Source organism: Vipera ursinii (assembly GCF_947247035.1).
Source record: "Vipera ursinii genome assembly, chromosome: Z".
Taxonomy (NCBI): Eukaryota; Metazoa; Chordata; class Lepidosauria; order Squamata; family Viperidae; genus Vipera; species Vipera ursinii.
In genome coordinates this window covers 76,114,723-76,142,412 of record NC_139517.1, presented here as the reverse complement: position 1 = coordinate 76,142,412, position 27,690 = coordinate 76,114,723, and the positions used below count along the sequence as shown (strand labels likewise).

Sequence of the window (27,690 nt, the reverse complement as noted above, 5' to 3'; positions counted from 1 at the left end):
CTCAGTGGAAGCGCCAGGATCAGCACCAGCCCAGAAGAAGCGTCGATCAGCTGGAATGTTGCAGTATCTCCAGGGTCTTGTGATTTACATTCAGATGCTTGGCAACTGATTCATATTTATGACGGTCACAGTGTCCCAGGGTCATGTGAAGTGACCAAAACCTGCTGCAACCACCCAGCAGACAGGGGGAATAAAAACCAAACACCCCCACCCCCCGCTGCCAATCCGTGACAGAAATGTTCACAACAATGAAAACTTTGGACAGAAGAAAGAGCGCCGCCGGGCGGGCAGGTGTCTTGCTCGGCTGTGGCTTCGGGGGTACTTTTTTCAGTGCCGTTGTAACTTCGAACAGTCACTAAGCGAACTGTTGTAAGTTGAGGACTACCTGTACTTCATCACTTCTTTCCTTTTGGGGGGGTCGTCATGTTTTTGACACCTTGCTAGGCGACTGGTGGTACTCGGATGTTGCCATATCTTAAAAGTGGTACAATGGGTGAAAAGGTTGAAACGCCCTCTCATAGGGCAACATTTTTTTACTTTCTCACTGCTAGCTTCACAAGTAAATGGGGAAGCCAGCAGGAATTTGAGGGAGGAAAGAAGAAAGGGAATGAAAAGGGAAAGGGAGAGGGAAGAATTAACCAATCAAGCAAGGAAGAGGGAAGAATGGGGAAGGAAAGATGGAAGAATGGAAAATTTCTGACGCTCTTTGCCAACTTCCCAAAATAAAGCTCAATGGGGAAACTGGCAGGAAATTGGAAGTTGCTCTCACTCCCACTGCTTTTTTGCCCACCCATGGTTATTCTGTTTCTCTTGTCTAGATAACACAGAGGAAACACCTCTGAATCAGTGATCTAACTGGGTTGTCTAGTGAGGTTCTAAACATAAACTTTAGCCATATCATATACAGGTGGTCCTCAGTTCCCAAATAGCAACCATTCTGTTACAAGGGCAATGAAAAAGTAGGTTTAGGATGGCCATTACAGTATTTCTATGGTTACATGATCACAATTTGGGCACTTCACTACTGGCATACACAACTCATGTCCCATGGTCACATGATCATCATTTGTAACCTTCATACCTGGTTTCTGACCAGCAAAGTCAAGGAGGAAACAGGCAGGAAATGTGCTGTCACACTATCACTGCAGTAGAATCAGTGTAACTCCAGTTCAGTTACGAGATTTTTCATTTAATAATGCCACTTAGCAATAGACTTATCCATTCCAATTTTAGTTGCTGAGGACCATCTCTAATCAAACCTCTAGTAAAAAAAACTCATTAGCTAAAATATACCCAATACTTATTGTTAGGTATTCATTTCATTTCTTAAAGTTTCTACCCAGTACCTTTTTTGACATGAGTATATAATGAACAGGAAGCAGCAAACGAAGCTAGGGAAAATCACATCGAATACCTGTTCAGTTAGCACAGTAGTCCCACCTCAGAGCTGTGTGCTCTTTCCATTACTCTCCTCTACATATATCAATGACTGCATCTCAAAGGATCCGTCTGTTAAAGTACTGAAGTTTGCAGATGATACAACAATCATTGGTCTCATTCGAGACAGTGAGTCTGCATATAGACAAGAGGTAGATCAACTGGCCCCATAGTGCAGCCGGAACAATCTGGAGCTGAACACTCTTAAAACTGTAGAGATGATAGTGGATTTTAGAAGCTCTCCTATTTTACTTCCTCTTACAATATTAGGCAACACAGTATCAACAGTAGAGATCTTCAAGTTTCTAGGTTCTATTACCTCTGAGGACTTGGAACACCTAACATTATAAACATCATTCAAAAGCCACAGCAAAGAATGTTCTTCCTGCATCAACTCAGAAAGCTCAGATTGCCCATGGAGCTGCTGATACAGTTCTACAGAGGAATTACTGAGTTTGTCATTTGTATCTCAATAATGGATTTAGGGCGTTCAAGCAAGGACCCTTGGCTGCACTTCCTTCACCCCCTGCCACCCACCTCAACCCATTTGCAGCCAACTTTCCTCCTCCACTGGCCCTCCCCCAGCTATTCTCCACAGTCAGTGGTCCCTTGGCCCTCCACCTTGGGACAGGCCCATTCACTGTTTGACCCAGGCATTTGGCTGCATGGGACAAATAGCTCCCAGCCAATCAGATAGCAGGCAGAAACAATGGTGCTGCGGGGGCAGCATGCAAATTGGTGATGTGTGATTGCAGGGGCTGTGAGGGGGCAGTGTGAGATGCAAGAATTTTTTTGAAAAGTACTATGGCTGCTCTGCAGGTTTGGGGGCCTTGCAGGTCTGTCACCAGCACCAGTGGTGGCCACTGGGGGGAGCAGACAGGGAGGGAAGGAGGGGCATCTCAGGGGGCTTGACAAAGACAGCTTGGCTTGCAACTCAAATGAGTGGGAGGAGAAACAAAGCTAGTGCAGTTTCTGGCATTGGGGAGCAATGCAGGCAAACAGCAAGACTGGCATGGCTTCTGCAATTGTGAGGGGGATGCACAGTGAATGGCAAGGCCATTACAGAGCATACAGGTAGTCCTCAACTTACAACAGTTCATTTAGTGAGCGTTCAAAGTTACAACAGCACTGAAAAAAGTGACTTATGACCGTTTTTCACACTTATGATCGTTACAGCATCCCCATGGTCATGTGATTTACATTCAGATGCTTGACAAGTGGTTCATATTTATGTCAGTTACAATATCCTGGGGTCATGTGATCCCTTTTTGTGACCTGACAAGCAAAGTCAATGGGAAACCAAATTCACATAATGATTCCAGTCATTCACTTAACAAACGTGGCAAGAAAAGTCATAAAATAGGGCAAAACTCAACAAATTTCTCACTTAGCAATATAAATTTTGGACTCAATTGTGGTCATAAGTTCGGGAATACCTGTACTTGCAAACTATCCTTTTCTATATCTATACATCAATTCATATATTATCTTTGTTCTTTAAAATTCTAACATCTCTTTGAGGATCTCATCAACTATATGCAACAGCAACTTTCTCAACCTTCTTCCTCTCAAATCACTCGCTATTTTTTTTGTATCCTGCCTTTATTACTTTTACAAATAAGGTGATGAACATATCCAATACACCTTCTTCCTCCTATTTTCCCCCAACAATCCTCCAAAGTGAATTGGACTGAGGGTGTGTGACTGGCCCAAGGTCCCCCAGCTGGATTTCAATATTAAGGTGGGAATAAAAACTCAAATCTTTCCATTTCTATCCTGGTGCCTTAATCACTAAACCAAATTACTCATACACTTCTCTTTTAGGTGCAGGTTACCTTAAAGGCACATTTAATATTGGAACTCCCCCAATATATTGATAGGGCTACCTTTGAGACAACTTTGCAAGGATCTAACTGTATGGGATGCAGTGCAAACTAGGGAACTCATTTTCTCAAGTCAATTGCCTCAGGTTTGGGGGTGGGGTTGTTTTTTTAAAATTTGGTCATGCTACAAATCAAATGAACATGAAAACAGTCATTGGCCACTTACAGATGTGAGCCATTTGGATATAAGATGGCTCCACACACAAAAATAAAAATCAAGGAAGAATGCGATTGAAGGGGCTGGCTGCCATTAGAGGCATCCTGATTGTTCCACTGGGCAAAGAAAACGACACAGAATTTGGCTGTATCCTAATTAAACAGACAATCTGTCTAGACTTAGACAGAACATCCAGAGATGTTTCAGAAAACCATGAATTAGTGGGGAAGCATCTCTAGTTCACATTCTGCCATTTGAGTTCAAAAGGTATGATGCGGCCACGCGGGTAGTGATGGGAGCATCCCGATACTCCCATATTACACCCCTCCTGCGTGAGCTGCATTGGTTACCAGTTGTACTGAGATTTAAGGTGCTGGTACTTACCTTTAAAGCCCTACATGGCTTAGGCCAGGGATACTTGCAAGACCATCTGCTGCTGAGAACGACTTCCCATCGCCCAGTGCGCTCACACAGACAGGGCCTCCTCAGGGTACCGTCGGCTAGACAATGTCGGCTGGCGACCCCCAGGGGGAGGGCCTTCTCTGTGGGAGCGCCAGCCCTATGGAACCAACTCCCCCTTGAGCTTCGGATGGCCCCGGATCTCCGGTCCTTTTGCCGCGGCCTCAAAACACTCCTTTTCCATCAGGCTGACCTGGACTGACAGGGATTTTAATTATGTTTTTAATTTTTAACTTAATTTTAATTTATTCTACTGGGGCCATTAATTTAATTTCTTTTTAACTTTTGTATTATTGTATTTTATTGTTGTTAGCCGCCCTGAGTCCTTCCAGAGATAGGGCGACATATAAGTCCCAATAATAAATAAATAAATAAATAAATAAATAAATAAATAAATAAATAAATAAATAATGATGCTCTAATTGGTGCTTGGCCACAAGGTCTACTAAATGTAAGGCAAGGATGACATGCAGAATAGGAATGCCAGGTGCAAGGATAATGAGAATTGCTCCCTTTTGGCACAGGCAACCTTGCGTCTTGATTGAGGAACATCTTCCAGAGTGGCCAAATCTTCTAAGTTCAACAGCAGAGATTTAAATTGGTGGCATAGCTACACTCTTTTATGACAAGCTCTGCCTAAAAACCTTTCATTTTACCTCTATTTTAATTCCCAGCTTATTTTTAAGTCACTTGATTTCTTTCCCCTAGCAGTCATTTTTTATTTTATTGCTGCCATTCTTGAGCCAGCTTGTTTACAAAAAGTACATGGGGAAAAGGAAGAAGCAAGCGGACATCTTGAATATAGTCTTCACCTAAGTCTCTGAAACAAAGTTGACAGATGTCACAAGCAAGCAAGCCACCTTATTAGTGATCTATCCAAACAGATGTGACTCCCTAGAACGGGACCTACTCTGAGATAAAGAGACTACAACTGTTGCAACTTTCCTCCTCTCTGACAGAGAATGCTCCCTCCCCAAAGGCAAAGGCTGTTTGCTCAGCCACATAAGGGCTCACACAGCACATGAGAGTTCTAGGTTTAAATCCTTGAAAGAGCAAAATATGCTAGACTTTATAACTGGACATAGTCTACTGATAGCAAAGACTTCAATATTTGACTTGCTGACTATAGTTAAAAGTAAAATAGGTTCTTTAAAAGAATCTTTTGCAAAATTTATTGGGTCAAGTAAGTAAAATTGCTCACTCTGCCAAAGCAAACAATTTTGTTTGTATAATGCCTCCAGACACTGGCACAGGAAAGGAAGACTTTACTCCTGAAGTTTAAATGAATTTTTTAAATGAAAGTAACAGAAGAAAAGCAATTGTACAAAAAAGGGCAAGAAGGGAAAAAGGCTTCTAAAAAGCAGATGTCTTTTTCCAACCAATAAGATAACTACAAATCCTAAACAACAGAGTAAACAGAGGCAGATGGGGATCTAAAACATGTATCATTCAGTCCTTAAACCAGCTGTTACACTGTGAAAGACAACTGATAGCCTTGGAAAAGATAGAATGGCTAGCATGTTTTTTAAAAAATATCTTTTTTTTAGAATTTTTTTCTATCTTCTATCTTCCCAATTAGTATTTTCCATTTTGACAAAGTCAGTGCAGCCAAAAAGAGTATTGGTACCATTAATAAAGCATCCCACCTGGACAATTTCATCTTATCAAGAGTCTCTACGAGGGCTCAAAATCTAAGCGAACATATGTTTTAACATTAGTATGATTTTATAGACGTTATGATCCCTGATATTTTTTCACTTTGTTTCAAGCACTTTCACTAATAAGACAAAGCCAAGAAGGTGGCTTCATTCTGGCAGTATAAATTTGATCTACACATGGAAGAAGAAAAACAAGGCACTATTATTCATTCCAAGCCTTCAAATCATTCAATTATTTCTTATATCCTGTTCTCTGATCCCATTGTCATTAAACAAAATAATATTCCCACTGCATCACATATACTCAGAACTCTGCAGGTTTTCCCCCAAAACTCATTCCTGATTCTTTAATTATTACCATTTAGTGCAGACATGTCAAACACAAGGCCCGGGGGCCGGATCCAGCCCGCGAAGTGGTTTCATGTGGCCCGCGAAGCCATCCTGGAAACAGTGAGGGAACGGCCCCCACTGCCTTGGCCCTGGCCCAGAGACCCTCCTTCTGCCAGAGATCTGTCCCACTCCTGCCCGTGCCCCCATAGGCACCCTTGATGCGAACGATGTAGAGCTGGCCACGCCTACCCAGCAGGCCATACGCACTCTAGCCACGCCCACCCAGTAGGCCACGCCCACCCTGGCCTTACCCACCCGGCCCCCTTAGGGCAACCACAATGCTGATGCGGCCCTCAATGAAATTGAGTTTGACACCCCTGATTTAGTGAATCATAACATGCAGCTATTATCCACTTATGTATTCCTACCTTCCTATGCCTTTTATAACAACACAGATGATGACCATTTTTATTCTTGAGATACATTCTGGCCTTTTGTTCATTTGTTAAACCTACACCTTCATTCCCATATATGTGTTGATCAACTTCACAAGATGGAGTCATTTTCTTTCAGATCTATTACATTTTTCCATGGTCTATTTCACAAAAACACAGGATTTCCAGATTATGTTTCACAAACAAACAGCATATGTATTTCTTTCATTTCCCTATTAATTCAGGCTCTTTTAATACTCATATACTTTAACTTGCAATCTTGTCATGATCATCACTATCCAGATCCACAGATAAATGATTTGTAACTGCTCTATTTGTAACTTTTCCTCAAAGTCTTCACATAAGCTAAACTACACTTTCTGTATCTTACTGTAAGAATGCTAAATAGTTTTTCTAGTATGTCACATCAACATTCGCTACTAATGGTTAAGAACAATACTGCTTACCCAGTATGCTACAAATGCAAATGAAACCCAGTTTTACCCCAAGCACATTATTCTATACGCAAGACGTTTTGCAATTTAACATGTACTATCACAGCATAGGATAACAATAATACTGAGATAGTGAACATGCTTACTAGTTCCTATAACTGTACTACTCTTTAAGACAAGCTGTTACTGTTACTATATTTTACTAAACCTAGATCAGAAAAACCCCATATCCATTTTAGGTTCATAGTGGACTGTGTTAATTTTACCAAAATTCATTATAGCGTTTTGATTGTTTCTGAAAAAAATCCTTCATAATTATTTTAAAATTACAATAAAACCCGGATTCTCTGAAATTCATTCAATAGACAAAATTTTACTTCAGACATCAATTCCCCAAATGAACAAAGTCTATTGTTTTTAAAGCAGTCTGGATACTTCTGTAAAAGTGTCTCCTTTAAAAGAAATACTTTCAGGCAGTGCTTTTTTTGTAAAAGAAAAAGGTGCCGGAACTCACACATGTCATACAACCCACCTTGCCTACCCTACAAGGTTCCATCCAAAAAAGGTGCCGGAACTCCGTTCTGAGCGTTCTATGAGAAAAAAAGCCCTGCTTACAGGAGCTTTCCCATAAAACCAGCTGAAGCAAGACATTGATAATTCAGAGTGCTGTCAAAGGAATGCGTGCAAAATTATCTTGAATGTGCAGGCAATTTAAGAATCATTTAATTATTAAAATTTTCAATGTGCAGGATAGAATATTATAAAAACTATTAGGTAACAGGAAAGTTTTCTCACAGAAGCTGCCACAACAGTAATAAGAAGCTTTGATCCAATTTTCTACAGTCCAGGTAAAGATTATCCTGTTTAGTTCCTAGCATGGTATTAAGTACTGACTTAAATCAGGCTATAAGGCCACAACACTTCAGTGGTAGATTTATTCACTAGGACTTAGCTGACCCAGGAACAATCCCAGTAAGCTAATTTCAGTTAATGTTTCAGTCAGTGGGATCTCATATGACATTTTACAGAAACCAGGCAAGATTTCAGCACATCAAAGAATATGCAGTGTAGCACATACAAATAGACATGGTTGTTTCCAATATATTGTATTTATAAACAAATGCAGACTATCTTCAGCACAGTGGCACAACTGAGATATTTTAGATGATTTGGGTCATTTGCATAAGTACACAAATTATATTAATTACATTAATGATGCAAATTTGGATTTGACAGAAATTTCACCACTCTGCTAAACGGAGTTTCACTGCATGTGTTTTGTTTTGTTTCTTTTTACTGAATGAATTAATTTCCTTGCTGATCTGTGCACACCTCTTCAAGAGAATGATCAAGCAAGGTACTCAGGCAACATCATGGCAATTACTTTAGCAGTATTCTATGAAGCTTTTGCATAACTAAATTTTGACCAAGGACCAATTCAGCTAAAAATTTCTTAAGATTATATTGCATGAAAATGTTACTCAGCTCTTAAATCAAGAGTGCATACTGTGTTTTCAATGAAATAAAGGAGACCAATATGTGAAATGAAGGAGACCAACCAGGTTATCTAAGACAGGGCTTTTCAACCTTTTCACCCATTGTAACACTTTTAGGATATGGCAACATCCGAGTACCACCAATTGCCTAGCACGGTGTCAAAAACTTGATGAGAGAGAGAGAGAGTGAGAGAGAGAGAGAGAGAGAGAGAGAGAGAGAGAGAGAGAGAGAGAGAGAGAGAGAGAGAGAGATGGATGAAGTACAGGTAGTCCTCGACTTACAACAGTTCGCTTAGTGACTGTTCGAAATTACAATGGCACAAAAAAAGTGCCCCCCCAAGCCACAGCCTGCCTGCCCAGCAGCGCTCTTCGTCCTGTCCGAGGTTTTCATTGTGAGCATTTCTGTTGAGGATTGGCAGCGGGGGTTGGGTAGGGGGTGTTTGGTTTTTATTTCCCCCCCCTCCTCTACTCGGTGGTTGCAGGAGGTTATGGTCACTTCACATGACCCTGGGCCACTGTGAGTGTCATAAATATGAATCAGTTGCCACAAGACCCTGAAGATGCTGCAACATTCCAGCTGATCGGCGCTTCTTCTGAGCTCAGCAGAAGCGCCAGGATCAGCACCAAGCCCCAGCTGAGCCCTGACAGCCCTGCAGCTTCAGCCGTCTCTCGCTCAGGCTTGTGCGGTGCTGCCACCAGATACAGCTCATTCCCCTCCCCCGCTACTTTTCTAGGATGGTCGTGTTTCACCTGCTAGGTGCCAATGTACCACAGGTGGTACCCGTACCACTGATTGAAAACCCCTGATCTAAGAAAACTTCTTGCCCAATGGGATTGGCCTGCCCCACTTAATCCAGCAGAAAAGGCCTTCTATGGAACCTGAAAGCCAAGTATTTTTTGTTAACACGATTCAGAACAGTTTTTTCTGCCATGCCCCAGCCTCCTCTGACATCTTGCAACTGGAGAACTATCTCCACCCTCCTGGCCTTCCAGAAGACTTAAAACCTAGGTCTGTGGTTGTTGGCTTGGGGCCCCAAATGGGGAGCATTATGCTGGAATTGGTTGGCTGAGTCAGAGACAGATGCCTGTCTCTGCAACATCTATGCTTTTGCTTTTTAACCTTTGCTTAAATGTAATTTTCAGGTTTTAATGCTTTTATATTTATAACTTTATGTTGCTGTAAACTATCCAGAATTGCTTTGGATAGTGAGATGGGCAACATTTAAATACACAAATAATAATACTCTAGATACAGAATTTACAAATATAGATTTTTATGCTCTTGCCTTTCCAAACTTGGTGTCTTCTAAATGTACATTTCCCAAAATTCTAAGACAAGTGGCTGGGAAATTTGAAAATTTTAACTCCCGTATATGATGGCTACAGGTGAAAAATGATCTTTTCATTCTTTACAACTATAGACAATACCTGTTGAGTAGTAAGATCGGAATCTTCCATTATATACTGCTTTCTAATAGAGTAGAACATGGCACATTCTTTACTAAGACTATCAAAACACTCCTTTTCTTCATCCCAGTTTACCTGGTAAAGAAAATAAATAAAATGTATAGTTCTAGCTTTAGTGAAACGGTCAGTTACAAAGACAAGCTATATTTTTTATTTTTTATTTTAATTCCATTTATATCCCGCCCTTCTCCGAAGACTCAGGGCGGCTTACAAGCTTAGCAGTAGCCTTCATTCTATGTATCTGCCTGCTTATTAGGGCTTTCACACACACCCCAAGCGGCATTATTACAAAGTCAGCTTATTGCCCCCAACAATCTGGGCCCTCATTTTACCTACCTCAGAAGGATGGAAGGCTGAGTCAACCTTGAGCCTGGTGGGATGCGAACCTGCACTAATTGCAGGCAGCTGGTGTTACTTAAGGAGGCATTAGCCCACTGCTCCATCAAGGCTCCTTATATTATACATGAATAAAGAATATTTTAGTTTTAATGTTTTAGCAGGGGTAGTAGGGGTGGGGGTATAACTAGAAACTGAAACACTCCATTCTCAAATTTTTAAATCTAATTTTTATTAGTTTAGATTATGTTTGTATATATCTATGTAATGTTAAACTTCACAATAAGTATCCTTCATACACAGACTAAGTTGAGAATATATAAAAAAAATTTGTGGAAAAAATTAAAAATCACCTATTTGCAGATTCTACTTCCTGTGATTCAAGTCTACCCTCAAGATACTTCACAGGGTTCTTGTGAGAAAAAAATTGAAGAATGGACTATGTACATTGCCTTAAGGAAAGGCAAGATATCATTTAAACAAGTAATCCTATCATAACCTTTTTAAGGATAAATTGCAGAAGATTGTGTGATTATAGTTATATTTTACAAATGCTATCTCAGTTTTAACTTTTTTTAAAAAATGGGAAGTATATTAATGAAACTATGTTTGATAGAGATTTGGCAATCCATTGTAATTTAAGAAGTTGGATGAATAATTGGAAAAAGGTATTAAGGTCTTCCATAACTTCTTAAATGTTTCACAGAACTGGTAATATTAAAATAAATTATAATCAGTTAGGCCTCAGTTCAGAGACATTTTTTAAATTTTATTAATTTTCTGTTATTATAAGTCTATACATGCTTAGTAAACAACATGTTGTCTGGGTCTATTTGTTACTCAGTAATACATATTAACTTCCTCAACACAGATGTGTCCAATACTACACAGTCCGGTATTTTCTTGATCCTCTCTTCTTCTAATGGTATTTTCATTTTCCCAACACTGAGCAAATACAAACAGACACTTTTTAAGAGCACCAAGCCCTTTTTTCTATCTTTTCTCATGCTGAATATTAAGAAATAAAAATGAACTATTTAATCATGACTGCACATAGCAGTAATTTGTGCTGAATGTCAACATACCTCTGTGGCCAAACGAAGAATAAATATAGGTAGCCCTTCCAGTGGAGGAACATAATTATCTATCAGAAGCGGTAGCCCGATAAGATTTCCCTCCTGTAAACAGAAAGTTTTTATGCTGTCATTTGCATAATCACATTCCACTGTATAAGATCAATTAAAATTAAAATGCCAGATTATGAACATATTTCTACCACATTACTGTTTCAGATTTATTTTGATGGTGTTACTAAAGGTATTTTCTTATTACTGCTTTTGAATTCTTTCTTGAAGGCTTATCATGGGTATCCATAATTTCAACAGGCTACCTCATAACTTGAATGCTATCAATTTCTTCATTTACCACTAAATTTCAGTACCATTGCTTTGTACAGCTTTTAATAATGATGATCATGAAAAAGCATCTTTGCAGCCAATCCTCGCATTTACAAGCTTTGCAGGTCAGTAAAGCAAAGCAAAGCTGAAGTAAGATCATAAGCACAGTTGTTTTCACTTTGCAAACACTTTGCTTAACAATAGAATTGCCAATCCCAATTATCATCATTAGGCAAGACTACATATACTGGAATTACTAATGTAAATAAATTGGGTATATTCCTAATAATTATGAATTCATTGTTTTAGGAACAAAATGCTATATCAGTACATCAATTTCAAGTGAAAAATAGTCTCTTAGCATTTCACTCTTCTTTGATAGGAAGTCAACAATATATTCAGCAAGGCCTTCCTTTGAACCATCTTCTTCTGTCCAACCGCTTTCAGCATTCTCCAAGGCCAACATAGCCAGATCAAAGAGAGGAGCTGGTTCCTAGATATACAGAAGAAACATAAACATTATTGTTTATGAAAACAATATACTTTCTTTATATGAATTATATAAAGACGGGATATGGAAATTATTAACTGCATGTCACCCTCCCAGAGATTAAATACTGTGGAAGGCTGCAGTAACAGACTTCTACAATTTAACTGGGAAGACAATTTAACAATTCTGAACAGCTCCAGTGACTATGCAGCTAAATATAAGTAGTAATTAATACAATATAACAATTATATAAAAATTATAAAAACAAAATTGACAATTAAACCACACTTTGTCTCTTAATATCAGAACGTTCTGCCTGTTCCAGAAAAAGATAAGTGTATATAGGTCCTGTGGATTTCTGGGAGCAACATCTTCTACAAGGATGGAACAGCATGCAAACTCATCTCTGTTTTAATTCATCAAGCATCTACCAAGGATCCACCAATGGATTGAGAATCTGACTGAATTTGCTATCTATGAATGGAATCTTGTAGACACAGATTTTGTTTGGATGAATGAAATTAAATAGAGGACTCATTTGTGTAAAATACAATAGGTTAGAAAATGACTGATATAAATGTATTAGAAATGTTTATGTATTTGAATAATAATTGTGTTAGATACATATATTATATATATAATTCTTTTGTTACTACTGTTAGTGATATACAGTATTATACTTTTTCTGTTGTACTGGTATTCCTCAAGTTACCACTACAATTGAACTCAATATTTCCATTGGTAAGCAAGGCAGTTGTTAAATGATTTTTACTTTCATTTTCTAACCTTTTTGCCAGTTTTTAAGTGAATTACTGCAATTGTTAAGTGAATCATGTAGTTGCTAAGCAAATCTGGGCTGAATTTTGATCACATGACCATAGAGATGCTGGAACGGTTGTAAGTGAAAAACGGTCATAAGTCACTGTTTTCAGTGTTGTTGTAATTTTGAATGGTCACTAAACGAATGATTGTAAATTGAAGACTACATGTATTTTACTTCATTTTAATGCATTTTTTCTATGGTAATGTATGTCTTTTTATCTTTGTGTTTTGGTTCTTTTTCTTTTCATCACTATTTAAAAACAATAAAAGAATATTTTTTAAATGATGAGCTATAATAGTAATAAAACATTGGGATAAGCAAGTGAAGTCATTATTTATATTATTTATTTATATTTCATGTTTCTGAACTGCGTATCTCCCTCAAAGAGGGACTCTAGGCCGGAAACAATACAAAACGTATATTAAACACCCCAAAGTTACTGTATCTAGAATAACATGAATGATATCATGGAAGCTATTGATAGATAAGCAAGAAGTTTATTTCAGAGCCCAAAGAAAAAGAATAAAAGGAAGCACAAACTAGGATGCTTGCATCTGTATGCACACATATGCAAGCAAGACATGTACTGAAGAGATGGGGGTTGTAGGGGAAGGGAGAAGGAAATCATTATGATAGTTAATTGCTATTGTTAAGAACAGTAAAAGTGGATTGGAAGATTGAACAACAAGGAATTTAAAATACAAGAAATATTAGAAGGATGAACTTTGCCGGTTTTCACTGGCTACGAGAAAATCTGAACATCAATTCATATTTTCTAGAAGGAAGTCTGAGCAACTCAGGCAAATAGCTAGAAGTTATATACCTTACCAGCCCACTGTAGTGTCCATTTCAGAAGTGTTCCATAGTTCAAATATGAAGTTGTTTATTTTTAAGTAAACTATCCCTAAAATCAGCATTTGTATCAGGTGCCTTAATGTATGCTTCTGGTAGAATGGTGAAAAATATTCTTAAAATATTATCGGAATTGGAAATCTATGGAATTTCCAGTACTTTTTGCTATTACTCAGGCTGTTTTAGCAGATAACAGTATCTGAAAAACTGCAGTTTCCCCTCCCCAAACAGAAAGAAAAACCTTGCTAAACCATTAAAAGATTTTGTATCACTTTTAGATTTCTGCAAGAATATGAGTAAGAGACATCCAGTAAATTATGTACTCTTGATCTTTCAATAGTATTTTAGTAAAGATTTTCATAAATTTCTGAGTGAATTTGATAGGAAATTTCTATTTAGATCATAATACTAAAATTTGAAATCATCCAAAAAAAATTGAATTACAGATGTGGGGGCAGACAAGAGAACATATGTATACATACATTGTATGGATTTAAAAACAGACCATGTAAATATTCACAGAGCATGAGGACAATCACGTTTGTGTTCCACACATTGCTGGAATGGAAGCCCCGTGCCTAAACATTTGCTATATCGACAAGACTTGATGAAAGTTAAGTTGGTAACTCAATGTCAACACTTGGAACAGGTGACCATTATTCTATTCTTCTATGCCTCTTGTTATTGGTCCCTTGGGAACAGATATCTGGACTAAATAAATCTCTGGCTGACTTTTTTTTTTATTTACAAAATCAGAATGTCTTATATCAGGGGTGTCAAACTCAATTTCATTGAGGGCCACATCAGCATTGCGGTTGCCCTCAGGGGGCCGGGTGGGTGTGGCCTGGGTGGGCGTGGCCTACTGGGTGGGCATGGCCAGAGTGTGTATGGCCTACTGGGTGGGCGTGGCCAGCTCTACATCATTCGCATCAAGGGTGCCTATGGGGGCCTGGGCAGGTTTGGGACAGATCTGAGGGTCTCTGGCAGAAGGAGGGTCTCTGGGCCAGGGCCAAGGCAGTGGGGGCTGCTCCCTCACTGTTTCCAGGATGGCTTCGCGGGCCACATGGAACCACTTCGCGGGCCGGATCTGGCCCCCGGGCCTTGTGTTTGACATGTCTGTCTTATATGATAGCCTAAAAAAGGAATTACTATTTTTAAAAGGATTAGTAAAGTATCAAATTTAAATCCCCTCCAAAGTATACTCACTGATAATCTTAAAATTCCAAAGTTTCCAAAGTCATAAATAAGGATCTGATAGAACATTTCTTGACTTGAATAAAAAGAAAACAAAAATCAGTTTCTTCAATGCACATTCTCTTATGTATTTAACATTTGCAGAAAATTAAGCTTTACTGAAACATTAATTACAAATTAGATTCTAATTTATGAATTAGAAGTGACAATCAAATGGTCAGCGTTATATAAAATCAACCTATTTTAGCAGAATGTTGAAGCTAATAATTGCCAAATACATACCTGCAGGACAAAATGATGATAATGTCCTTCAAGTGCTAATTATATATTATTTCAAAATATCATTATCATCTGTAAATTGCGCCAAAGAGTGGTATATTCTATCATAAATCACATGGGTATGTGATTTATGATAGAATATACCACTCTTTGGCACAATTTGTGCTTAAATTGGAGCACGCTTTCTCCCAACCTCTGGACTATGAACAAAATGCAAAAGCTAAGCTGCAGCCCAGAACATCTGTTTAAGATTTATTTCCTATCTCAAGTAATTAAATCAATTTTGTTTTGACAAAAATAACAATACATTCAGACTACCTGAGTTTTGTGGTATTCAGAAGATAAAGTTTCGTCTGATACTGAACCAGTGCCCATTGAGGATTAACACTTCCAACAAACGAATGACCACGAAGCATCTCCTGCAGACCTGAAACAAGTTTATTTACATTTAAGATATGGTACAAAATTAATAACATTATTGCTCTTTAAAAATCACAATGGATTTTGCAATTCATTGCTAATCTACTTTAGTTACTTTTAAAACTACATGAAACAGTGGTTTCTGGTGACGTTGCTGCAAGATGGTCGCTGGGGAATGAATTTCCCTTCCCCAAGTCTGACTTCTATCAGCTGGGAGTCCGACAGGACTAAAAGTTGCCCCATAGAGGTGGCTGGCCAAAAGGTGAAACTTTGCAGATTGTGCTGGCATGCTTGATCCAAAGGAGCCCTTGGGACCGGCAGGAAGAAAGGCTGACCACACCCATGCGGTCTGCCAGAAGCGGCTGATTATCGGAGACAACAAATTTTAAAGCGGAAGGCAAAACAGCTGATCTGGGTGACACTACTTTTCTTAGTGGAAATACCAGTTCTGGGAAACAGCATTCAAAAGCAAAGCCCCAAGCTTTAGGGAGGGTGGGATTTTTTTCTTTACCCCTCCCTCCTGAATTATAAGTTGCAGTTTAAGCTTTGGGGAAATTAAAACTGGCTTGTAACAATACTGTGAAGATAACAGGCATAAAAGAAGGATAATTTCTTGTTTGGAAACCATTGGGTTTTCACCTTTTTAACTTTCTCAAAGTATGGTGGGAATGGACATCTAATGACATCTAGTGGCAAAACGGAGAACTACATGCAGTTTTCTTTTTATCTTTATCTTACTGAGTTGCTCTGATAGGAGTAAAACTTGGCTGTACGCCCAGACATTGCCTATAGTTTAAACATTTTGGTGTCCTTGGAATTCAAAGTACTGAAGATTGTGGCTGGAAAAGAAAGACTCTTTTTGGATTCCCCTGTCTTACAGGATGGATTACAATTATAAATAAAAACTGTGTTTGAATTCATCGGGCTTCCCTGGATTACAAATACAGCTTGACCTGGAATCTTTACAAGCTGTTTTGAAAAAGTGAATAACAAGAAATCCCTCCGAACAGAATACTTTGGATTACAAATTTTGGTGGGTTTTTTCCTTTTTTCTTTCTATTTTTTCTTTTTGCTCTTCTTTGCTATTTATTATTTTTATTGTTTACCTCTCCTATTTGTTAGGAGCCTATTGGATTACAAATTTTGATTTACTTGGTGGATTACAAAGATAAAGATGAGCGCTCCTAACTTATATAAAGTTGGAAAAAAAGGATCTTCTGCTCCCTCTTTGGCTTCTGCAAGTCCAGTCTATCAGAGATCAATTGATACAATGCTTCAACAAGAAAAGACTAATACCTTCCAAAGGGACACTCAAGCAACCCTACAAGCAATTCAAAAGGCAATTGCTACTCACATGGCGGTCACATTGAGAAACCATGAGGATTTGAAAAGTGATTTTGATAAAATGAGTTAAAAAATTAACAATATGGATTCTCAATTTGAAAATTTTAAACAGATGATCACAGATAATCAACAAAGAATTCAAAAAACAGAAGATAAATCAACTGAGGTTGACCAGAAATTAGAAATTTTAAAAGATGAAAATCAGAAGTTGATCCAAATAAATGAAGAACTAGAAGACTTGATAGCTGGGATAGAGGTGGAAAGAGCCTCATAATTTTTAAGATTTTAAAATATAATGGAAGATAAGAAAGAGGATCTCCTAGGCTTGATAACCGAATTATTAGCAGACACATTAGGAACCGAGAAACAGCAAATGGAAGAAGAATTAGACCAGATCTATCAAGTCAACTCAAACTATGCTAGAAGAAATAAAATCCCCAGGGAAGTACATGTTAGATTTCTTAAAAAATCTACAAGAGATGAGTTTTTGAGAAGAGTAAGAGACGAACTTTTGAAATACAAAGAAAAAGAAATTGTAGTCCTCAAACAAATTCCTAGGAGAATAAGAGAATCCCGAAGAGAATACCAGTTTCTAACTAGGAAATTAATGGAAAAAGGGTTTTGCTACAAGGAACCAGCTATTATTTACACCCCCCAAGTTCTTTTAGTAAAAGGTCAACTATATACATTTCGTTAATAAATAAATATTTATTGCTAAGCACATTGATTTGTGCTTCTTAGATTGTAAGCCGCCCTGATTAATCTAGTATATAAACAATATACGATGTTTTCCATGGTGAGGTTAACATCAATAACAACATTTATTAAAAAGGCTAAAATAATTTCTGGTGGTATTATCTGTACATTAAATTTTTGTTTAGTCACAATCTTTCACTTTTCACATTCTGGAAAAGCAGTGGTCATGTATCCTAGCAAAAGATGTTACATATGTGCATAAGTGTAGTCAGTAGCATATGCCATTTTAAAAATATCAGACATGCAAAGAAAGAAAAATAAGTCCAAAATATCTGTATTACATTCAGAAATGCCAACTTTGCAACCAATATTTCTCATCCATAACTATGGCACCCTAAGGATACCTGCATACATGCAAATGCTTCTCTGGGATCAGTAACACAGCAGGGATTGCTTTTTCCTTCCAGTAGCAGATTGCTGGGGAGTACAAAATATGGCCTTAAGAATTCCAATGTTTGTTTTTTGGATGTGGTTGGAAAGAGGCCTAGAAATGCCAGCACAAATACATCACACTTGCTGAACGTGCACACGCAACTAATTATAATCTTCAATTATATGTGATATGCTATCAAGGAAAATGTATAGATATAGCCAGCAGACGTTTAGGGAACCTTTATTTTTCATACACTGTTCGAATTTTGTTTTAGTGCCATGGTGATACACAATCAAATGTAGTCAGTCTTTTTTTTTAATCCCAAAGCATCTGTTTATTAAATACAGTATAACAAAGTTTTGGATGATGGAATTATTTTTTATCTAATAATGATAACAGCTCTTAAATCTGTTATTTTGTTTTATTTTTGCACAAAAAATTGTATAATTTGCATTTGCCATTCATTTACAAATGGAATATGTTGTTAAAATGTATTGGTGTTGAAATAATTAGTGCACATATATACCTAAAACCAGTTTATTGCATTTGGCAATTGTACTAAAAAAAAAAAAATCTCGTCAACCAATATAATACATTTAATTTGAAATCAAGTGAAAAATTGATTTAAATTATTTTATTAAAACAAATTAATGGCAATTCTTTTAGAAGAAGTTGCCTCAAACAAAATCAGTTTGACATGCCTGCTCTAGATAGTTGAATGCTCCAAAATAAATTCTAGACCAGGCCTGTACATGCAGCCTACCAAGTACCCTTGGACAGAGCACAGACTTTTTTTAAAAAAAAAAAGTAATAAAATCACCACCACTGCCCTGTGCCAAAAGACCTGGCCGGCAAATGTTGCACCGGCAAGTTGTCTGTAGCGAAGGCGATTTGGCAAGAACTTTGCATCCCTCCCTGCTGCCCAACTACACTATCTCAACTAGGTAAGTAAAAGAGGACAAGGAGTGGGAAGTGGGTTCTGCGGAGTCCATTGGCACTCCTTCCTTGTGCTCCCCTGTGTCAGCCAGGCTGGTGGCCTAACTGGTGCTGGACCTGTGCCACCATCGCCTCGCCCTGCGTGCCTAAGTGGCCGCCCTGCATCGCCTGGCCCGCACCACCTCTGCCCCCCGCCCCGTGCAGCCCCGCCATATAGAGCGGGTCCTGCTGCTCCCACAGCACCAGCTGCGCCAGCTCCAGCCCTGGGGGGCAGCCCGCCACCAACACCCCTCGCACCCGTGACCGCAGCAAAGCTCCCCCCACCCCCCTGCGGCCACCAAGATGAGAGTTCCGGCACCTTTTTTTTTTTTTTTAGAAAAAAAGCACTGAGAAAGACTAAAGAAATTTTTGATCGAATTTATATACACAGATCAAAATGGTTTCCTACCTAAGGCAGATAAAAAATAATTTAAGAATGATTCTTGATGTGTTAGAGTATTATGAAATTCATTCAGGTAAACAGATGGCTTTAATATTCCTTGATGCACAAAAAGCGTTAGACAACATAAACTGGCAATTTATGTTTCAGCAATTTGCATAAATGGACTTTGGAAAAAAGTTAATGAATGTAATCAAAACAATTTATTGTAAACAGCCAAAATAATTGTAAATGGAGATCTTACAGAAAACTTCAATATTAAAAAGGGCACAAGACACAGAAGTCCACTATCTCCATTACTATTTATACTAACATTGGATGTACTGAATAGAAACATTAGACAAGATATAGAAATTAAAGGACTGGAGATAAAAGATGAAAAATATAAACTACAAGCATTTGCAGATGATTTCGTTTTTATATTGGAAGTTCCATTGAAAACAAACACCAAACTTCTGGAGAAAATAGAAAAATTTGGAGAAGTGGTAGGGTTGACAATAAACAGAGAAGACTAAAGTGTTTACAGAATCTAACAGAAAAACAAAAAAATCAACTAACAAAAACCCCCCACAAATCTTCAAATAGTTAAAAAAAATAAATATTTGGGAATTTATCTAACAGCAAGATGTGTAACAATAAAAGAAGATAACTATGTAAGACTGCTAAAACGAATAAAATTGGATTTGGAAAAGTGGAAAAACTTTCAACTCTCATTGTTGGGGAGAATAGAAACACTGAAAATGAATATCTTACCAAAAATACTCTTTTTATTTCAAACGATTCCTGTAAGGCTGGGAAAAGTCTTTTTTGATGAACTGAATATAATATTATTGAAATTTATCTGGCAAGGAAAAAAAGCTAGAATTAAAGTGAAAATGCTACAACAAGCAAAAGAAAGTGGAGGATTTGCATTGCCGGACTGAGATTATATTACCAAACAACCATTCTAACATGGCTTAAAGAATGGATAATGCTTAGAGATAAAAGACTATTGTACTTAGAGGGGTATGACCTACAAATTGGTTGGCATTCCTTTCTGTGGTATGGGAAGAATAAAATACATAGACACTTTCAAAACTATTTTATAAGGAATGCACTTCTTTCAGAATGGGAAAAAATAAAAGAAAAAATTTATATTAAGATACCTGAATGGCTTTCAACAATGGAAGCTTTTACTTACCCAAATTTAATTAACTACAATAAAGTTGTGACTTATAAAGATATTTTGGACAATGAAGGAAAATTGAAAAACAAACAAGATTTATAAGAACAAGGTATTGATGGTGGCCATATCTGCAAAGTCAAACGAGATATGAAAAAGATGTCAAAGCAACGGGATTTTATAAAGAACAGACAGAATTTGATCAGATACTGTTAAAAACAGATGAAAAATTGATTAAGAAACTATAGATTTCTGTTAAACTTAAAGATGGAGTAAGAACAAGTAAAAGAAACGATAACATGGGCAAAGAATTTTGGATATAATATAGAATTAGAAGATTGGCAAAAATTATGGGAAAGAAATATTAAATTAACTAAAGCAGTGGCATATAAAGAAAACATATAAAATGTTTTACAGATGGCGTATAACACCAGTGAGATTAGCAAAAATGTTTAAAAATACTTCAAACAACTGTTGGAAATGGAAAGACCAGGTACTTATTATCATATCTGGTGGACATGCCCTAAAGCAAAAAGATTTTGGGTTAAAATATATTTATGGTTGGAGAAAATGACTAAAAAACAAATAGACCTTAAACCAGAATTATTTTTGTTAGGAGAAATAGGAGCTAATTATGAGCTAATACACACGTATTAACAGCAGCAAGAATTGTATTTGCCCAATATTGGAAAAATGAAAACTTACCAGCTGAAGAAGTAGTAATTAAGAAAATTCTAGAGTGTGCAGAAATGGATAGATTGTCTTTAAAGATTAAAAAGAAGACTTTAGAACATGGGATAACTTCTATCAATGGCTAGAAAAACGAGTTAAAGGAATGTGATATGTAACTTTGAATATATATTAGCAAGAAGGCTATTGAGTGATTAAATAATATATTGTTTATGATAATTAACTATATCTATTATTGTTTGTTAAACACATGAACCCAGACATTATGCTGTTTGCTAAATATTGAAAATGTTATTTGGAAAAATCCTAAACCCAACCCAAATCCCAACCTTAACCCTAACCCCACCTTATTCCTAACCCTATAAAAATTGATAATAATAAAATACATGAAACCAAGAACCCAGTTTTAATTGTCCCATTTGTACAACTGACTGGAAATTTAAAATTTTCTGTTCAAAAGTAAATATATTTAGTGTGGCCAAATAAGAATTTTGTTCCCAAAAATCTGAAGATTAGCAAATATTTAAGCCCATTTCTAAAGTCAACTCAACTCAAACAATATCTATTTGTAAACTTTTAAAATCCAATCTAGATTTTTCAAAAGACAATGGCTATTTATACTAGGAGAAAAATATTAAGAACAAAATAATATGTCATTAGCAGGTGTATATCAAAATATAACATTAGTAATCAACTGAATGCCAGCTCCGCTTATTTCTATCACATGGATATTCTGTTCTGAAACATACAAACCTACAGCTAAGAAGAATCTATTCATATGAAGAAGGTATAAGCTATTTTTATTTCCTTCAAAATATTTAAAGAACCTGATAATAAAATTCTCATTGATTCTCCTAACTCAACAATTTATTACACTGATAATAAATTGAATCTAAAAATACATCATGAGATTGTTTTCACACCAACATCAGCATTAACTGCAATCTAGTGTAATAATTAAGCTTACTATACTGCTCAGAAATACACAACTTGTTAACGCTGTTACTTCATCAGTAGCTCAAGTACATGAATCAAACTTTGCTTTCTAGGCTAATGTTTTGCAGGACTTTCAATCTGAGCACACATTCAAACTTTGTGAAGTCTTTACAAAAAAATAGTAATTTTAATAAAATAATTTATAACAATTATTTATAAACAAACAATGAATAGATAATTCTGTTAATTCAGTAAGGATTCTGAAAAATAAACTTGTGATGAAGACATAAATAGACCTGTCATTCTGTAGCAGCAGCTGGTTGGGGAAACGAGTGTATAGGACAGACATGTCAAACTTGTGATGTCATGTGACGTCGCGAGACATATTGGGACTATTTTGCCATTGCCGGCAATGGGGTGAGTGTGGCTTCCAGATGATACGTCCGGCCTGCGGGCCAGCAGTTTGACACCCCTGGTCTAGGATATGGGGATAGGAATAGGGCTATTGTTAGGCATTGGGCTCAGATCAAAGAGCTGGAATGTGGACCTGTTATAAGACAATAGTCTTGTGGTCCTGTCTTTCACCATATTTTCCCCTTCCCATTACAATCATAATATTTTGACCTGCCTCCAATCCTCAAATAGTAGCCCTATTATCATTTCCCAGGCCCTGACTACCCCAATCTGGGAACTATCGTTCTCAACAGACATCCTTGGAAGGGGAAGTTGACCATTCTGAGGCATTTTATTTTTACCAGCTCTCATTGCCAAGAGTACATGCAACACCTCTCCATTCAGCACAGCACATTCACACATTCTACAAGCAAACGAGTCCCCCCTTGCTGCTGAATTACTGAAAAAAGTTACAGGCAGTGTAAGAAACTAGCGGCAAAAAGAAATAAACTTACTTGCATTTGCCCTTTTATTAATTTCTTCTTGTAGAGTCAATACACTGGTTAGGTTAATAATTCTTCTTCTTGGAGTGCAGGCAGCAGTCATTTCCTGTTGTTGTTGTTTTTCTATTTCAAGACCATGATCTGTTCGCTGCCTTTTTCTGCAAGAGAAATTAAACTGAATAACATCTCTTTCAAAGAACGCATTTAAAAATAAATAAATAAATTGTGCCAGCTGTTTTAAAAATATTGCCTACTAATAATAATAATAATAATAAACTTTTATTGTCAAAGTACAACATGTGTACACTGAGATTAGCTGAGCCTCCCCCCGTGCTCTCTCCCCCCAACACACAGTGACAACAAACCCTCCATCCTACCACACCATGTGAACCAACTACACCACACACCGGCCTCCCAAGTCAATTCTGCATAAGATTGTGTCCCATTTAAAAGCCTAACAGCCCACGGATAAAAGCTATTTTTCAGCCTGTTGGTACGTCTGGCTATATTCCTATATCTCCTACCGGATGGTAGGAGAGTAAAGAGATACCGTCCAGGGTGTGAGTCATCCCTGAGAATCTTCCTCACTCTTCCAAGGCAGCGAGCCCTGGCGATGTCATCCAGTGGTGTCAGGGGACAGCCCACAATGTCTTGTGCTGTGCTCACTACCCTCTGTAATACTTTCCTATCCGCGGCTGTCAGACCAGCATACCAAACCACAATACCATACGAGAGGATGCTCTCTATAGTAGACTGGTAAATGAGGTCTACTCCAACATTACTTACAGTGAGGCGAAAAATTATTTGATCCCCTGCTGATTTTGTATGTTTGCCCACTGACAAAGAAACGATCAGTCTATAATTGTAATGGTAGGTTTATTTTAACAGTGAGAGACAGAATAACAGCAAAAGAAATCCAGAAAAACACATCTCAAAAAAGTTATAAATTGATTTGCATTTTAATGAGTAAAATAATTATTTGATCCCCTATCAATCAGCAAGATTTCTGGCTCCCAGGTGTCTTTTATACAGGTATAGAGCTGAGATTAGAAGCACTCTCTTAAAGGGAGTACTCCTAATCTCAGCCTGTTACCTATATAAAAGACACCTGTCCGCAGAAGAAATCAATCAATCAGATTTAAAACTCTCCATCATGGCCAAGACCAAATAGCTGTCCAAGGATGTCAGAGACAAGATCACAGACCTACAACAGTTGGTGCCACTGATCGCAAATGGAAGAAACATACAATAACTGTCAATCTCTCTCAGTCTGGGGCTCCATGCAAGATCTCACCTTGTGGTTTCAATGATTATGAGAACAGTGAGGAATCAGCCTAGAACTACACAGGAGGATCTTGTCAGCTGGGACCAGAGTCACCAAGAAAACAATTGGTAACACACTATGCCGTAAAGGACTGAAATCCTGCAGCACCCACAAAGTCCCCCTGCTCAAGAAAGCACATGTACACGCCCATCTGAAGATTGCCAATGAACATCTGAATGACTCAAGAGTAGAAATGAATGAAAGTCTCAAGCTCTTTGGCATCAACTCAACTCGCCATGTTCGGAGGAAGAGAAATGCTGCCTATGACCCCAAGAACACCATCTCCACAGTCAAACACAGAGGTGGAAACATTATGCTTTGGGGGTGTTTTTCTGCTAAGGGGACAGGACAACTTCACAGCATCAAAGGAACAATGGACGGGGCCCTGTACCATCAAATCTTGGGTGAGAACCTCCTTACCTCAGCCAGGGCATTGAAAATGCATTGTGGATGGGTATTCCAGCATGACAATGACCCAAAATACACAGCCAAGGCAACAAAGGAGCAGCTCAAGAAGAAGCACATTAAGGAGGCACCTAGCCAGTTTCCAGACCTTAATCCCATAGAAAATCTGTGGAGGTAGCTGAAGGTTCGAACTGCCAAACATCAGCCTAGAAACCTTAATGACTTAGATAGGATCTGCAAGGAGGAGTGGGACAAAATCCCTCCTGAGATGTGTGCAAACCTGGTGGCCAATTACAAGAAACGTCTGACCCCTGTGATTTCCAACAAGAATTTTGCCACCAAGTACTAAGACATGTTTTGCGAAGGGATCACTCATTAAAATGCAAATCAATTTATAACTTTTTTGAAATGTGTTTTTTTTTTGGGGGGGGGGGCGTTGTTGTTATTCTTTCTCTCACTGTTAAAATAAACCTACCATTAAAATTATAGACTGATCATTTTTTTTGTCAGTGGATAAACATACAAAATCAGCAGGGGATCAAATCATTTTTTCCCTTATTGTATCTAAGCTCCAAACCAAGTCAAAAATTTAAAAATGCAACACACCGTTAATACATCTGTGGGAGATGAAAATATAGCCCCCTCCTCATATAACAAGATGAGGCTGAAGCAAACCTGTGATAGGCCCCACAGTTGTGATTTAAAACAAAGCTTTGACTTGAACTTTATACCATTTCACAATATGAGCGTACTATTTGTAATTTGTGCAATATGAAATTGCAAAGTAGATAGGTCTATGTATAGTTGGAACATGAGTATTATAACCATGGGAGAAATAGGGAACTGAAAATAGCTGATGGATGCAGGTTCCAATGTACACGGGTATATTTGGAGAGTTATGTTCAGCAGAAAGTATATGTGGAAAGTAGGTCAGCAGAGAGTCAGTAAGAGGTCAGCAAATGTCAACAAAAGTCAGCAGACCATCTGCCTAGTCGTAGAACAAGAAAGTGTATAAAAGGTTGGGACTGGACCTGATTGATCTGCCATTGGCCTATAGCTGTCCTATTGGAATTTGCTATAACCATTTGGTCCTCATTGCAATGGGTTATTAATGTACATGATGATGTGTTATTATGCTTGCTATGTTCTAAATTATTAGAAAAATAAACCTCTGAATCTTAAAATAAGAATTATTGGTTTTTGTTGCTGTTTCTTGTCTTTTCCATTGGGTTTTTTCCACGACACATCCATGAGCAATTGTATAAAAGAAAAAAAAGCCTATAAAGTTATACTGAAGGGACTAAACAGTTACTATAACCTAAGATTATAAATAACATTTTTGCTAGCACCTGGGTTTTAATTAAGACTAAGTAAAAAATTCATTCCTACCTGGATTTTAGTTAGCTAATAAGAATATCGGATACTTATTAGAAATCAAATAATTATTAAAATAGATAATACTAAGCAGCCCGGGCAAATATTAAAGAATTTTAAAAAGCACTTAAAAATCTAGACCAAGAGTTCATCTTTTTTTCTATCAAAGGCTTAAAAGCATATAGATTCTGATTTTAATATAACTAGAAAAGAGAAGATGTTTTTAAAAGAAAGAGAGCGTTGTGCAAAAAAACCCCTCTTACCTTTCAGGTACTGCCTCAATAGGCATTGATTGTCTTTCCATTGATCCTTTCGGTGTCTCTTCAGCTCTTGAGACACTTGTATTCAAATTACCACATTCTTCCATTTCAACATCTTGTACTCCAGTAGTTTTGCAACTTTGCATGTTGCTTTTGTCCTCTGGTTCTGCCATAGCAAGTCCCATAGTCTTAGTTTTATTAACTGGTTGAAGAAAAGCATCCAATTTTTGGTCCCGTGAGTCAATGCGGATCTTCTGATGAGCATAAACCTTCTCATTTCCTTGAATAGCTGAAGATTTTGTTGATTTAACAACTTCAGTGGAAGGGGCAGTAATGGCTGGTAACAATGTCTTCATTGCAGAAAAACAATGATGAAATAATATTTTAATGTTTCTACAAATGTAAAGTCCTTTTCCAAGCTCTACCTTACATGAAACCTACTTTAACTTTATATTACACAATTAAAATTATTAATTTATATTAAGATAATATATTTGGATTTCTCAGTGATTCAACAGATTTCCAATGATTTGTTATAAGATACAAATACTGTTTATTATACAATACTGATTCTTTATCAAAAAAAAACAAACCTCTCAGTGAAGAATATTTGGAGTTCAGGGTTGAAATAATTGGTCCTTGGTGCTCTCTGAGCTTGCTTGTTTTCTTGCAGATGTTTCATTACCCAAACTAGGTAACATTCCTAGTTTGGGTAATGAAACATCTGCAGGAAAATAAGCAAGCTCAGAAGGCACCGAGGACACCTCAAAGAACCCTCTTTAAACTGAACTGTGCACTCAGCTATGCAAATATCCAGCAAGAAGAAGTGTTTCTCATACACAACATACTATAACCTAGTTTGGAATGATTTTCATAGGATTATTATTAACAAAGCACACATTAACACTCCTTTGGGGATATAGGAATCCACTTACTTGCGTGAAATACATCCTTGATGAGTTGGAACCTAACAATTTGCACTCTATATGTTGTTGTACACGCTCCAGGATGCTGTCTTCATGCAGGAAATGAACTTCATGCTTTGTAGGATGCACATTCACATCCACATTCTGAGGTGCAATCTCAAGGCTATAAAACATTTTCAGAACAATAAATGCAAGCTGTTCAAACTTGTGTTCAGTTACAAATTTACGATATAATCAGAACTGTGGTACTATGTATTTTTTCAAAACCAGAAGTATACAAATCATAGTAATCCTTTAAGCAC

The 27,690-nt window shown here is 37.5% G+C and overlaps 1 protein-coding gene across 2 annotated transcripts in view; it reads right to left on the bottom strand.

Annotated features, from left to right (window-relative positions):
- The window catches only part of MLH1 (mutL homolog 1), a 54,005-nt gene that overhangs the window by 2,076 nt on the left and 24,239 nt on the right, over positions 1-27,690 (bottom strand). For both annotated transcript variants that reach the window (XM_083379355.1, XM_083379356.1), the window contains 8 exons: positions 27,398-27,551; positions 26,466-26,812; positions 23,112-23,257; positions 15,466-15,574; positions 14,881-14,944; positions 11,841-12,002; positions 11,198-11,290; positions 9,738-9,851 (listed from right to left, as the gene is read on the bottom strand). In XM_083379355.1, coding sequence (XP_083235481.1) covers positions 9,738-9,851; positions 11,198-11,290; positions 11,841-12,002; positions 14,881-14,944; positions 15,466-15,574; positions 23,112-23,257; positions 26,466-26,812; positions 27,398-27,551 — 1,189 coding nt within the window. The remainder of the gene's footprint in view (positions 1-9,737; positions 9,852-11,197; positions 11,291-11,840; positions 12,003-14,880; positions 14,945-15,465; positions 15,575-23,111; positions 23,258-26,465; positions 26,813-27,397; positions 27,552-27,690) is intronic.